General features: G+C 44.4%; 1 protein-coding gene across 1 annotated transcript; it reads left to right on the top strand.

Annotated features, from left to right (window-relative positions):
- The first annotated feature begins 9,817 nt into the window (after positions 1–9,817).
- LOC103652853 (ethylene-responsive transcription factor ERF094) lies at positions 9,818–11,356 on the top strand. Its single transcript, XM_008679833.3, has one exon. The coding sequence runs from the start codon at positions 10,314–10,316 to the stop codon at positions 11,184–11,186; it is 873 nt and encodes a 290-aa protein (XP_008678055.1). The 5' UTR covers positions 9,818–10,313; the 3' UTR covers positions 11,187–11,356.
- Positions 11,357–12,189: the final 833 nt, after the last annotated feature.

The following is a 12,189-nucleotide window of genomic DNA, read 5'->3' as shown; positions in this document are numbered from 1 at the left end:
AATGCTTGCCTAGTCCTCGTTGGAGTTAGCCACACCTGGGCTTGGAGTCTATTTCAACTCCTTCCTCCGTTTGCTCAGATCTGTCAGTATGACAGATAGAGCCTTCCACTATGTTGAGTTGGGTTACAACAAAGCCGCGGCTGCTTACAATCTTCTTGACAGCACTCCGGCAGAGTAACAATGCGCTCAAGACTTTGCTCTAGCTCTTTGCAGCACCTCTCCACTCTCTAAAGGCTTATAACTTTGCCTTCACACAAACTAGAGAGATTTACACAAGAGGGAGAGAGAGAATCGATCCGAGTGATGTATACAATTGTTGGCTGCACTTGTGTTATTGTTTGAGGCGCCTAGGGGTCCCTTTTATAGCCCCAAATGGCCTAGGAGCCGTTAGAGCTTCATTTGGAAGCTCCCAGCCTTCCCTGGTTGCGGGTGCACCGGACTGTCCGGTGGCGCACCGGACAGTGAACAGTAACGGATCTGATTGACAGTTTCCTTCTCTGAAACAGCTAGCCGTTGGTGCACCGGACAGGTTACTATTCACTGTCCTGTGCACCGGACAGGTCACTATTCACTGTCCTGTGCACCGGACACAGCTACTATTCACTGTCCTGTGCACCGGACGCTGCGACTATTCATTGTCCTGTGCACCGGACGCTGCGACTATTCACTGTCCTGTGCACCGGACACAGTTACTATTCACTGTCCTGTGCACCGGACAGAGTTACTATTCACTGTCCTGTGCACCGGACAGCTACTATTCACTGTCCTGTGCACCAGCCAACAGCACACTAAGTGCTTTTTCCTCCGTTCTTTCTCCGTTTGACTTCAACTTTTGGGAGGATTTTCCTGAGACTTAAACAAACACATTTAGAGTATAATCCAATTGATTTAGTCCTAGAAACTTACATCTTTCTTGTTCTTCTCCTAGCTTTTCTGTTTCTCCTCCAGCAGAGCTCAGAATGGTACTTTCTCTACAGAAAGAGTTAGAGAGCAAACCAAAGCACCAAACTTGTAGTAAGAGGTGTATGCAAAATGGTTGAACACTCAAACCTTACATACTTAACCTTTTTCATCGTTTTACCCAATTTGGCTTGTTTGAGGTCGATGTTGGACTCTAAACCATCAAGTCAACTTGACTTGATCTAGATTGACATATCTGAGCCCCAACCCCCGTTCACTTCTCGAGCTTGATCTTGAGCCTTATGTAGTGATCCTTGATGCACCATAAGTCTTCTTAACTCGATCAACCTTGACTTTGCAAGTCTTCTTCTTCACCCCTGGCTTTGGGTTCCTGGTCTCCTTGACCTTCTCCCGTGCACTCGATACCTCGAAGCTCTTCTTGCCTCCATCCTTGGCTTGATCGGTTGTCTCTGAGTTACGCACACCAAGTCTCACTTAAGCAATGTCCATCTTACTTGTGATGTCCATTATCTATAGATAATCCAGTCTTTGGACCATCACACTTGTTCACTTGTGTTGAACCCTGTTAGCTTTGCATTAAGCACCTGTTCAACACTTAGCACACTTGTTAGTCCTTTAATTGGGTTGTCATCCAAACCACCAAAACCCACAAGAGAGCTTTCAATCTCCCCCTTTTTGGTGATTGATGGCAACACAATTAAAGCTTACACAACAATAAGATTTAAAGCACAAATTTTTGAATTCTAAGTTTATAGAATGCTCCCCCTAAATATGTGCTTACATTAAAATCTTAACTTTGGCCTTAAATGCCAAAATGCACATACTTAGGCTAATTCGAAGCATTGCTACACCTTAGCACCTGTGGGATGCATTGTGTGAAGAATCAAACCGTGATGCATATAACACACAAATGCACAGAATCAGAGTTAAACACCAATTAAATAAATATACCATAGGAATATCAACCTACCACTATTCACCATTAAGATACCGATTTAAAGCGCCAGAACCACATGAATATCTATCACAGGATAAACACAGTAGATACCAATTGATTCATATCAATGGAAGCACTAATTTTGCATTATCACCATATAATACAACAAGAAGCATATGATAAGTATTATCAACAAACTAACACATTTTTCTTTAAGATCAAAGGAACTCAAGGAAACCCCTTTGAGTCCTTTAGCACACAAAAAATTAATCTTCACCCTTAAGATAAGCTTTCCTCTCAGGTCGAGGTAAGCTTTAATGCACAAATTCTCCCCCTTTGACATCAAACACCAAAACCATATTCAAGCAAGAACATAGGATGATGTCAAGGGACAGCAGGGTATTAAGCAGGGAAAATGCAACACTCTAACATTACTCCCCCTTACACATTAAACATATGCAACACAAGCATTGGAGAAAAATTAAGGTACAAATACGCAAAAAGGTCAATACCTCCTTTTGTACCTTTACCATGTTATGGTGTACTTTCCATCTAAGTAGGCGGAGTTCCTTTTGTCATCAATTCAAGATTTCCATCTTGAAAGTTTTATCTCTAGGGAGCTCCTTTACACTTATGTCTGATCCTTTATCCTGACCTTTTCTTGTTGCTAAGATACAAAACTTAGAACAAGTTATAGTATTGTGGCACAAGATGAAGCTTCTATTCTAGTGATTACCAAAAGATACCAATTGAAGCACACTACCAAGGCTACCAATTGAAAAATCATCACTGTCATAGCTCCATGATATTTAAAGATAAGCATCTAGTATCACCAACTATTATAGAGCACGAGCAACCTTTAAATACGTAATTACTCACAACTTTAGATACCAATTACTCGACTTGTGGAGGTACCCAAGTCCTGATCGCTCCATTTCTTGCTCATCTTCCCTTTTCCACCTTGAGACTATATAGGATCACTCAAAAAACAGTTAGTCTCAAAAGACACAAGTTATGTGTGCTCCCCCTAAAGTTGTGCATCAAGTATTTGAATGACTTGCACCTTGCACATTCTAGCATCCTCAGAAGTAAAGGGGAAACATACCTTGGTCTAGGCATAATATATCAATTACATCACAAAAAGATACCAATTGAATAGATGAGATAATACAACTTATGACTAGTGGAAACAATGCATGCCTCATGATATATAACATTTAAAAACACCAAGGCACGCTTCACACATGATGATCATTGCAACACATATACCAATTGAAAAACGACAAGATCATACATATAAAGCACAATGTCTAAGCACACCATGATTAAGAAGTATTTTCTTAGGTACACCAAAGGAAACAACATTTTAAAGCATAAAGCACCTAAGCCAAGATACTACCAATTGAAAGGCAAGAACATAGCTATGATCACAATCAACGGAACTTCAAGATATTCAATGAAATTGCATAGTTCCATTCTCCATACCTTTGCCTTTTACCTGAATGCCATGAGATTCATTCTTTTAGGTAGTGTGTAGTGAGAGCACCTGTTGTCACCAATTTAGGGCTCCTTTTGCTCATGCACCTCATAGCTCGAGAGGGTGCATTAGAGTCACAACATGGATTTCTTGTTTTGGTATACACAGAGTACCAAGACAAAGTAATCATGTGAAAATGGACTAAACAAAACTATCATGCTTGCACATAGGTTAATCATTAAAAAAAACACATAGCATGACTTACAAAAAGATACATGTTTATCCACATACACTAAGAGAGTTAATCATGGTGGATATATCAAATGAAAAGCTACCCATTGAATGATTCAAGAGATATTCCCTATAAAGCACACAGTTACGATTAAGCAAGCATGATTATGATCTTGAAAATCATGGATCATTAATTGAAAGATATTCAACACAAGCAATCTCAAAAGCATAACTACTCCAAGGATAGGTATAGCACGACAATCCAACTTAAAAGCAATGCTGATTAGAAATAATGCACTTAAGATACACGGGTACCGTCCTTTGGAGAGCAAGTTGCAGATTCTCATCAAAGTCCTTCGCTTGATTCACCAATAATGATCAAGGACATCTACAACTTATTTAACTCGAGATGAACATGGGATTAGTATTGCACAATAATTCAACCTTGGGTCAATAAATAGACATTAAAATTGATAGCTTAAGCATAGAGTTTGAATTAACCATCTTAAGCTCTCCCAGGGTCTCCAGTCCATCTCGAGGCACCTGCATGGTCTAGTTGGCACGGTTTGGTACCCATCTCGAGATAGGTCCATAACGTTCATCTAAAAGGGCCTTTGGTACCCAAATAGCAGTTGTGCTAGTTCTAGGTGATCTCATTACTGATCTAGCATAAGTGTATGATTTGGGTCTCCTAAGCGAATAAGATTGAGATAAATTTACTTGTTTAGGAACCTTACCCTTCTTACATACCTTAGGTAGATGACCATGCTCACCACACATGTAGCAGAAGCGTCGCTCAACCTGACTTGACACTTGTTGTTTGTCTTTTTGCTTAGTGAGGGTCATCTTGGAGGGTGCACGTCTTTGATTCTTCATGAGCGGACATGAAGTGATCATATGGTCCTTATCGTTGCATCCAAAGCATCTCCTCATTCCTTCATCCTTGTCTTTGTGTGGACAAGACGCAATGAAGTGACCTAATTCCTTGCACTTGAAGCACCTCCTTTTTCCTCTTCCCTTTTTGCTCTTGGATGACATAGAGAGATGATCAGTGCAAACAACATGACTAATTGAATTTTTACCTTTTTCCTTGTTCATGTTGATTTCTTCATTTATTGCTTTAGGAACATCCTTCTTATGGAGTTTAACACTTGCTGCGGTTTCTCCCGTCTCAAGCTTCTTCACCACGCGTCCGTGGATATCTTGAGGAGGTTGAGCAATGCGTCTTCTCCTTAGTTGCTTTGCTTTCTTGTTCCTTTCTTTTGATCCTGCAGCTTGATGCTCATTCAAAAATTTGCTTTCTTTTGAGCAACAGGGGTTAGCACATGGTGATATATTATCTAAATGTGCACATGTGCAAGAATGAGGTTCACATGAATTTAAGTTTGAAATTACAACTTCATGAGCAACATTAAGCATGATATGGTCATCAACTAATTCATTATGAGAATAAGATAGCATATCATATTTTTCACTTAGAGCAAGTTTTTCTAAGTTTATCATTTCTACTTGACTCTTAAGCATAGAATTCTCAGTTTTAAGTTGAGCAACATCAGATAATACATCATGATTATTTCTTTGCTCAAATAAAATAGATTCATACCGTTGGACCAAATTATCATGAGAGCACTTTAGCTCCTCATGTTCTTTGGTCATCTTCTCCAGGCTGTCGTTGGTTTTGATGAGAGTCTCCTCTAGCCTGAGAAGCGTCTCGCCTTGTTCCTTGTTCCTACTCAACAACTTAACCAAGAGCACTTTGTCTTCTTTGTTGAGATTGGTGTAGAACCGGCGAATCTCCTCTTCTTCCACATCACCGGTCTCATTTTCCATGTCATTATTATTAGTGGAAGCAATACAGGAAAATGTACCTTGTGGTGATGAAGACTCATCCTCGCTATCATCCTCATATTCCTCCTCATCATTGCTTTCGTCTCCACTATCATTGTTAGCAATAAGACATTTATAACTAGTGGAAGACAAACCTGTCGGTGAGGTGGATTCATCGTTTGGTTGCCATCGTTTTTCCTCTCCCTTTGAAAGGTTAGTACCACAAGCAACATAGGGAGTAGAAGTAGTACAATTGGACTCAGAATATTTTATTTTAATTCTAGTCCATAGATCATGAGCATCAACAAATAAATCACTATCACTACTCATGATGGCAAAATAAGCACCTCTAGAAAGAGAGTCAACTAAGATGTTGCAAGCATGGTGATTAAGAGATAGACATCTTAGTTCAGTATTAGAAGGGTTTTTACTAATATTAGAGGGAAAAATACTTCTACTAAAGATCTGTCTCAAATCAGGATCAATATGCATGAAAGCATTATAAATAGAGACAGACCAAGATTTATAATTAGAACCATCGCCTAAAAGAAGTTCTAGAGTTACCTCTTGTGACGACATCGTCATCTCCGGACGGCTAAGCCCACACTGGAGAGGCCTAGCTCTGATACTAATTGAAAGTTCCCTATGCCTTGGAACAGGATCTGGATGTCGCCTAGAGGGGGGTGAATAGGCGAATAATAATTAATCACTTTATAACTGGAAATTCTTACTCTACTCGAAGACTGGATTGCAGTGGAATGAAGGACCCTTCGAGTAGGTTGCAACAGAATTGAAGTTCCTGTCTTAAAATACCCTGCACTTCAAAGACAGCTTATACCACATATAAATATTGAAGTGCAAGTATAAACAACAAATAAGACAGAGAAACAGCACACAGCACAGAGCAGAGCACACAGACACAGGGATTTATCCCGAGGTTCGGCCAAGCCTGAAATGCTTGCCTAGTCCTCGTTGGAGTTAGCCACACCTGGGCTTGGAGTCTATTTCAACTCCTTCCTCCGTTTGCTCAGATCTGTCAGTATGACAGATAGAGCCTTCCACTATGTTGAGTTGGGTTACAACAAAGCCGCGGCTGCTTACAATCTTCTTGACAGCACTCCGGCAGAGTAACAATGCGCTCAAGACTTTGCTCTAGCTCTTTGCAGCACCTCTCCACTCTCTAAAGGCTTATAACTTTGCCTTCACACAAACTAGAGAGATTTACACAAGAGGGAGAGAGAGAATCGATCCGAGTGATGTATACAATTGTTGGCTGCACTTGTGTTATTGTTTGAGGCGCCTAGGGGTCCCTTTTATAGCCCCAAATGGCCTAGGAGCCGTTAGAGCTTCATTTGGAAGCTCCCAGCCTTCCCTGGTTGCGGGTGCACCGGACTGTCCGGTGGCGCACCGGACAGTGAACAGTAACGGATCTGATTGACAGTTTCCTTCTCTGAAACAGCTAGCCGTTGGTGCACCGGACAGGTTACTATTCACTGTCCTGTGCACCGGACAGGTCACTATTCACTGTCCTGTGCACCGGACACAGCTACTATTCACTGTCCTGTGCACCGGACGCTGCGACTATTCATTGTCCTGTGCACCGGACGCTGCGACTATTCACTGTCCTGTGCACCGGACACAGTTACTATTCACTGTCCTGTGCACCGGACAGAGTTACTATTCACTGTCCTGTGCACCGGACAGCTACTATTCACTGTCCTGTGCACCAGCCAACAGCACACTAAGTGCTTTTTCCTCCGTTCTTTCTCCGTTTGACTTCAACTTTTGGGAGGATTTTCCTGAGACTTAAACAAACACATTTAGAGTATAATCCAATTGATTTAGTCCTAGAAACTTACATCTTTCTTGTTCTTCTCCTAGCTTTTCTGTTTCTCCTCCAGCAGAGCTCAGAATGGTACTTTCTCTACAGAAAGAGTTAGAGAGCAAACCAAAGCACCAAACTTGTAGTAAGAGGTGTATGCAAAATGGTTGAACACTCAAACCTTACATACTTAACCTTTTTCATCGTTTTACCCAATTTGGCTTGTTTGAGGTCGATGTTGGACTCTAAACCATCAAGTCAACTTGACTTGATCTAGATTGACATATCTGAGCCCCAACCCCCGTTCACTTCTCGAGCTTGATCTTGAGCCTTATGTAGTGATCCTTGATGCACCATAAGTCTTCTTAACTCGATCAACCTTGACTTTGCAAGTCTTCTTCTTCACCCCTGGCTTTGGGTTCCTGGTCTCCTTGACCTTCTCCCGTGCACTCGATACCTCGAAGCTCTTCTTGCCTCCATCCTTGGCTTGATCGGTTGTCTCTGAGTTACGCACACCAAGTCTCACTTAAGCAATGTCCATCTTACTTGTGATGTCCATTATCTATAGATAATCCAGTCTTTGGACCATCACACTTGTTCACTTGTGTTGAACCCTGTTAGCTTTGCATTAAGCACCTGTTCAACACTTAGCACACTTGTTAGTCCTTTAATTGGGTTGTCATCCAAACCACCAAAACCCACAAGAGAGCTTTCAAGTACTACAAGGGATGTCAGGTGTGTTAGAAGTTCTGTGATCTACAATTAGTTCCTATCGTCGAACTTCATCCTATCATTAAACCTTGGCCCTTCAAGGGATGGTTGGACTTTATAGGAGAGATTCATGCTTCGTCATCGAAAGTGCATCGATTTGTGCTAGTTGCCACAACTTATTTCACCAAATGGACTGAAGTCGTTACTCTGAAAAATATGACACACAAAGAAGTAATTGAATTTTTAACTGAGCACATTATTCATATATTCAACATTCCTCAGACTTTGACTACATACGAGGGACTTCTTTCATGTCAAAGGATGTATGTGAGTTTGTTGAATCATATAAGATTAAGTTTCTCAATTCGTCTCCATATTATGGTCAGGCCGAGTCAAGTAATAGCCTTATTTAAAAGAACATAGTTCATCGTCATCCTAGGAATTGGCACAAGGTTTTGTCTGAGGCTTTATGGGCTCATAGAATATCTAAACATCGTGCTACTAAAGTATCTCCTTTTGAGCTTGTTTGTGGGTAGGAAGTTGTTTTGCCTATGGAGGTAAGCCTAAATGCTATCAGGTTCGCTACACAATGACTTATTTATCGGTGATTATCATGATCTGATGATGGACAATATTGATGAGGTGATCGACAAGAGGCTGATGGCTCTAAGAGAGGTCGAGAAAGACAAGATCATGGTTGCCATGGCCTACAACAAGAAGGTAAATGCTAAGTCATTTCAAGTTAGAGATCTAGTTTGGAAGATAGCCATGCTAATGAGGAGTAGGGACAGGAAGTTTTACAAATGGTCACCAAGCTCGGAAGGGCCTTATAGAGTGACACAGGTAATCTTTGGTAATGCATACACACTACAGACTTTACAGGGTGATGAGTTACCTAAGGCTTTAAATGGTTGTTTTTTGAAGCTATATCATCCTAGCGTTTGGCAAGATGCTTAGAGAACCGATGTTCTCACATCGAGTTGATAACAGCCTATACTAGGTGCCTTTGGTTCGCTTAGCTTCCCCAAAAGATAGGGGCATGTGTTGAGCACTATATGTGGCACCTGGGAAGGCTAGACGGTCCGCGCCCCGGATGGTCCACAAGTTAGCGCGGACGGTTCGCAATAGGAATATATTAGGCGAGACATGCCCTTTTTCCGTGCGTGTTTATCCAACTAAATACGCGAATACTGTTGGAGACCGCTTAGAAATGGGTCCAAACCTCCTCCTATATATATGAAGGGGTATTGCTGATTGCGTGCATCACCAATCGAACGAATCAAACAATCTACTTTATTTCTTTTGTTCTTCATCACATTAGGAGTGGGCATAATTTAGACCTAGCTTAGCTTTTCCACCAACCCCAAATCTTCATCCCCTCTACGTCGTCTAAGGACATCCCTCGTGGCATGTCGATCCCAACACCCCTGGAACTCTCCTCACTGATGGGGTCTCTCCCGGGGGGGGGTGAGTTTTAGGGTTCTTTGACCCTATGTACATGCGGACCGTCCAACCTAGATCACGGACCGTTCAGGCAGCGAACAGAGGAGATCCGCTCTTGCAGCAGGGTCGCAGACCGTCCGTGCCACCATAGAGAGCACCACCAGGCGGCATAATCCCAAGTGTTTGGCCCCGAATCGAAGCCAACACTATGTCACTCTAATAAATTACATCTTCTAATGCTTTCTATGTCATTGACGATGGTATGAAAGAGTAAGAATTTGCATTCTAGTGATATAGAAAGGATTAGGATACTTATGATGACAAATATGGTATTGAACAGAAAATTGTCCATTCTTTCGTTTAGCACAGATGTCACTCAGATGTGTTGAAAAAAATCAGCGATCAATCAGATGTCATAAAGTTAATAGCATATCAATGTGCAGGTCAGTGTAAAGTAGTCTCGCCTAAAAGTCTTTTGGAGACGGTGACGAGAAAGGGGCGTGGAGATAGTCGAGAGCAATCAGTGACCCGGATACAAGAGGCAGCTAGTCACTAGAGGAAAGGTGAAAGCGAGACTAAAATTTCATTAATGCAGAGGATTATCTCCTTTCAGATATTTTATTGCCGGACAGTCCTATAGCAGCAGGGAGGCGAACCGTGGCAGCAGCGCTGGTGACGCTAGGCGGCTTGTCGTATCCAGCCGCCCTACGTCAGCATTCACTGACTTTTTACTGTCACGTGAGCGCTGCCGTTGTGCTGACCTCTGGTGGAAGCAAGGTTGTGGTGGGCCCCACGCAGGAAATCCACTGCAGCCGGCGACAAGTCAAACCCGGACACATACTCCACGAGACCAGGGAGCAGCACTGGGACTGGGAAGGAAAGGAAGGCTATAAATCCTTCTTGTACCTCCGCCACTGCTCACAACTACAGTCTGTTCTGTTGAAATGGAACAGGGCGATCCTACTCCCGCCGCCTCTGCCTGCAACTGCGACCCTGCCGCCGCACCACCCGCGTGGATCCCGCTCCACGACCACGACGACACGCTACTACAGCAGCTCGACGCAATTCTCCTCGGCATGGACGACGACGACGTTGCCACCGCCGACGACCGCTGCTGCTCCGGCTGGCTCTCCTCCTCGCCCTCGCCCTCGCCCTCGTCCTCCTCCGAGGCGACGACAACGGCGTCACCACCGCCGAGCACGCGGGAGCAGCACAGGCGGCACGCGGCGAAAGACGCCGCCGCCAACGCCGCCTTGGCGGGAGGAGGCGACGAGAAGCGGGCGCTGACGACGGCGGCCTTCATCGGGGTGCGGAAGCGGCCGTGGGGCAAGTTCGCGGCCGAGATCCGCGACTCGACGCGCAAGGGCGCCCGCGTGTGGCTCGGCACCTTCGACACCCCCGAGGCCGCCGCGCTGGCCTACGACCAGGCCGCCCTGGCCGCGCGCGGCGCCGCCGCCGTGCTCAACTTCCCCGTGGAGCGCGTGGTGGAGTCGCTGGGCGCGCTCGCGCTCGCCGGCGCCGGCTCCCCCGTCCTCGCGCTGAAGCGCCGGCACTCCAAGCGCACGCGCAGGCGCAAGCTCTCCGCCGTGGCGACGACCGACGGCGACGGCAAAGACACGATGAAGCAGCCGCGACAATGCTCTGGGCTGCCCGTCGCCGTGCCTTCGTACACCACCGTGGCGGCGGTGCCGCCGCAGCAGCAGCATGCGACGGCGCGCGGCCAGAGCCACACGCGCTACGGCGTCGTGGAGCTGGAGGACCTCGGCACCGATTACTTGGACGAGCTCCTCCGGGTGTCGTCCGAGTTGGAGTATTAGTTAGTTGACATGTTCAAGTCACCGCATCGTCATCGCGCGCGACGACGCTACGTGCGTACGGTTCACCAGACCACCACTGCATCGAGCCAAACGCTATCGCACTCGAACGGCCACCCTAAATTGTGCACTGCTGGTTGCTATATTATATGCAAAGAAGAGTATATATATAACAACCAATTATGATCATCAGCACTCATGCATGCCTATAATTCTATTTATACTTTTGTGCGTACCACTAGCCAAACATAAATTCTGATATGATGTCCCACATGACACATTTTATCGAAGGAACGGGGAAATAGAGACACTTGGGGTTCTTGTCTACTGGCTCTGACAAAGTACCACCATACTTCTCCTGGCCACTAGTGTCGCCAATCATGCTGACCGAACACCTCTCCCCCCCCCCCCCCCCCCCCCCCCCCCTCTCTCTCTCTCTCTCTCTGCTAGTGTCACCAAAGCAGTGTTCTGGGTACGGTTGTCCCCAGGACCCCAACTAACTTCGGCCCTTTGGCAGGACACTTGTATCACCAACTCAGCTCCACTTTCTGGCTCTCGTTTATCTCAAAAAAAAATATATAGCTCCTTCGTTATTTGTAGGAAGATTGTCTAAAAAAAAGCTCCTTCGTTATTTGTAGGAAGAGACTCTCGAGAGCACCCTATTTGATTGAAACACAACTCCTATTTTAATAAAAGAGAGAATGATGGGAAACAGACAAAGAAGTCTCTTTTTAGTCTCTCGGTTTTACTCGGCTTCTAGGAACAACTTCTCCCTATAGAAAGCCTTTGAAAGAACCTTACTACCAAAGTGGACCTTCGTATGTTCCGATAGCCAAGGGGTGCATGACCATGCATGTATTTTCCCATGAGTTGCATGCCACCTCACAATGTAATTTTCATATGTCATAGTTATTTGTAATCTCCTCATTCTCTGCTACTCTTTTCGTCCTAAAATAAGTGATGTTTTAGATTCTCTATCAGTTTTTTGAGGTAAACACTATAGGAA

The sequence above is a fragment of the Zea mays genome, chromosome 4 (genome assembly GCF_902167145.1).
Source record: "Zea mays cultivar B73 chromosome 4, Zm-B73-REFERENCE-NAM-5.0, whole genome shotgun sequence".
In the NCBI taxonomy this organism is placed as follows: domain Eukaryota; kingdom Viridiplantae; phylum Streptophyta; class Magnoliopsida; order Poales; family Poaceae; genus Zea; species Zea mays.
This window is presented reverse-complemented; position numbering and strand designations above follow the sequence as displayed.

Coding starts and splice junctions, on each gene's coding strand:
- LOC103652853 (XM_008679833.3), top strand. CDS start 10,314: ATGGAACAGGGCGATCCTACTCCCGCCGCCTCTGCCTGCAACTGCGAC.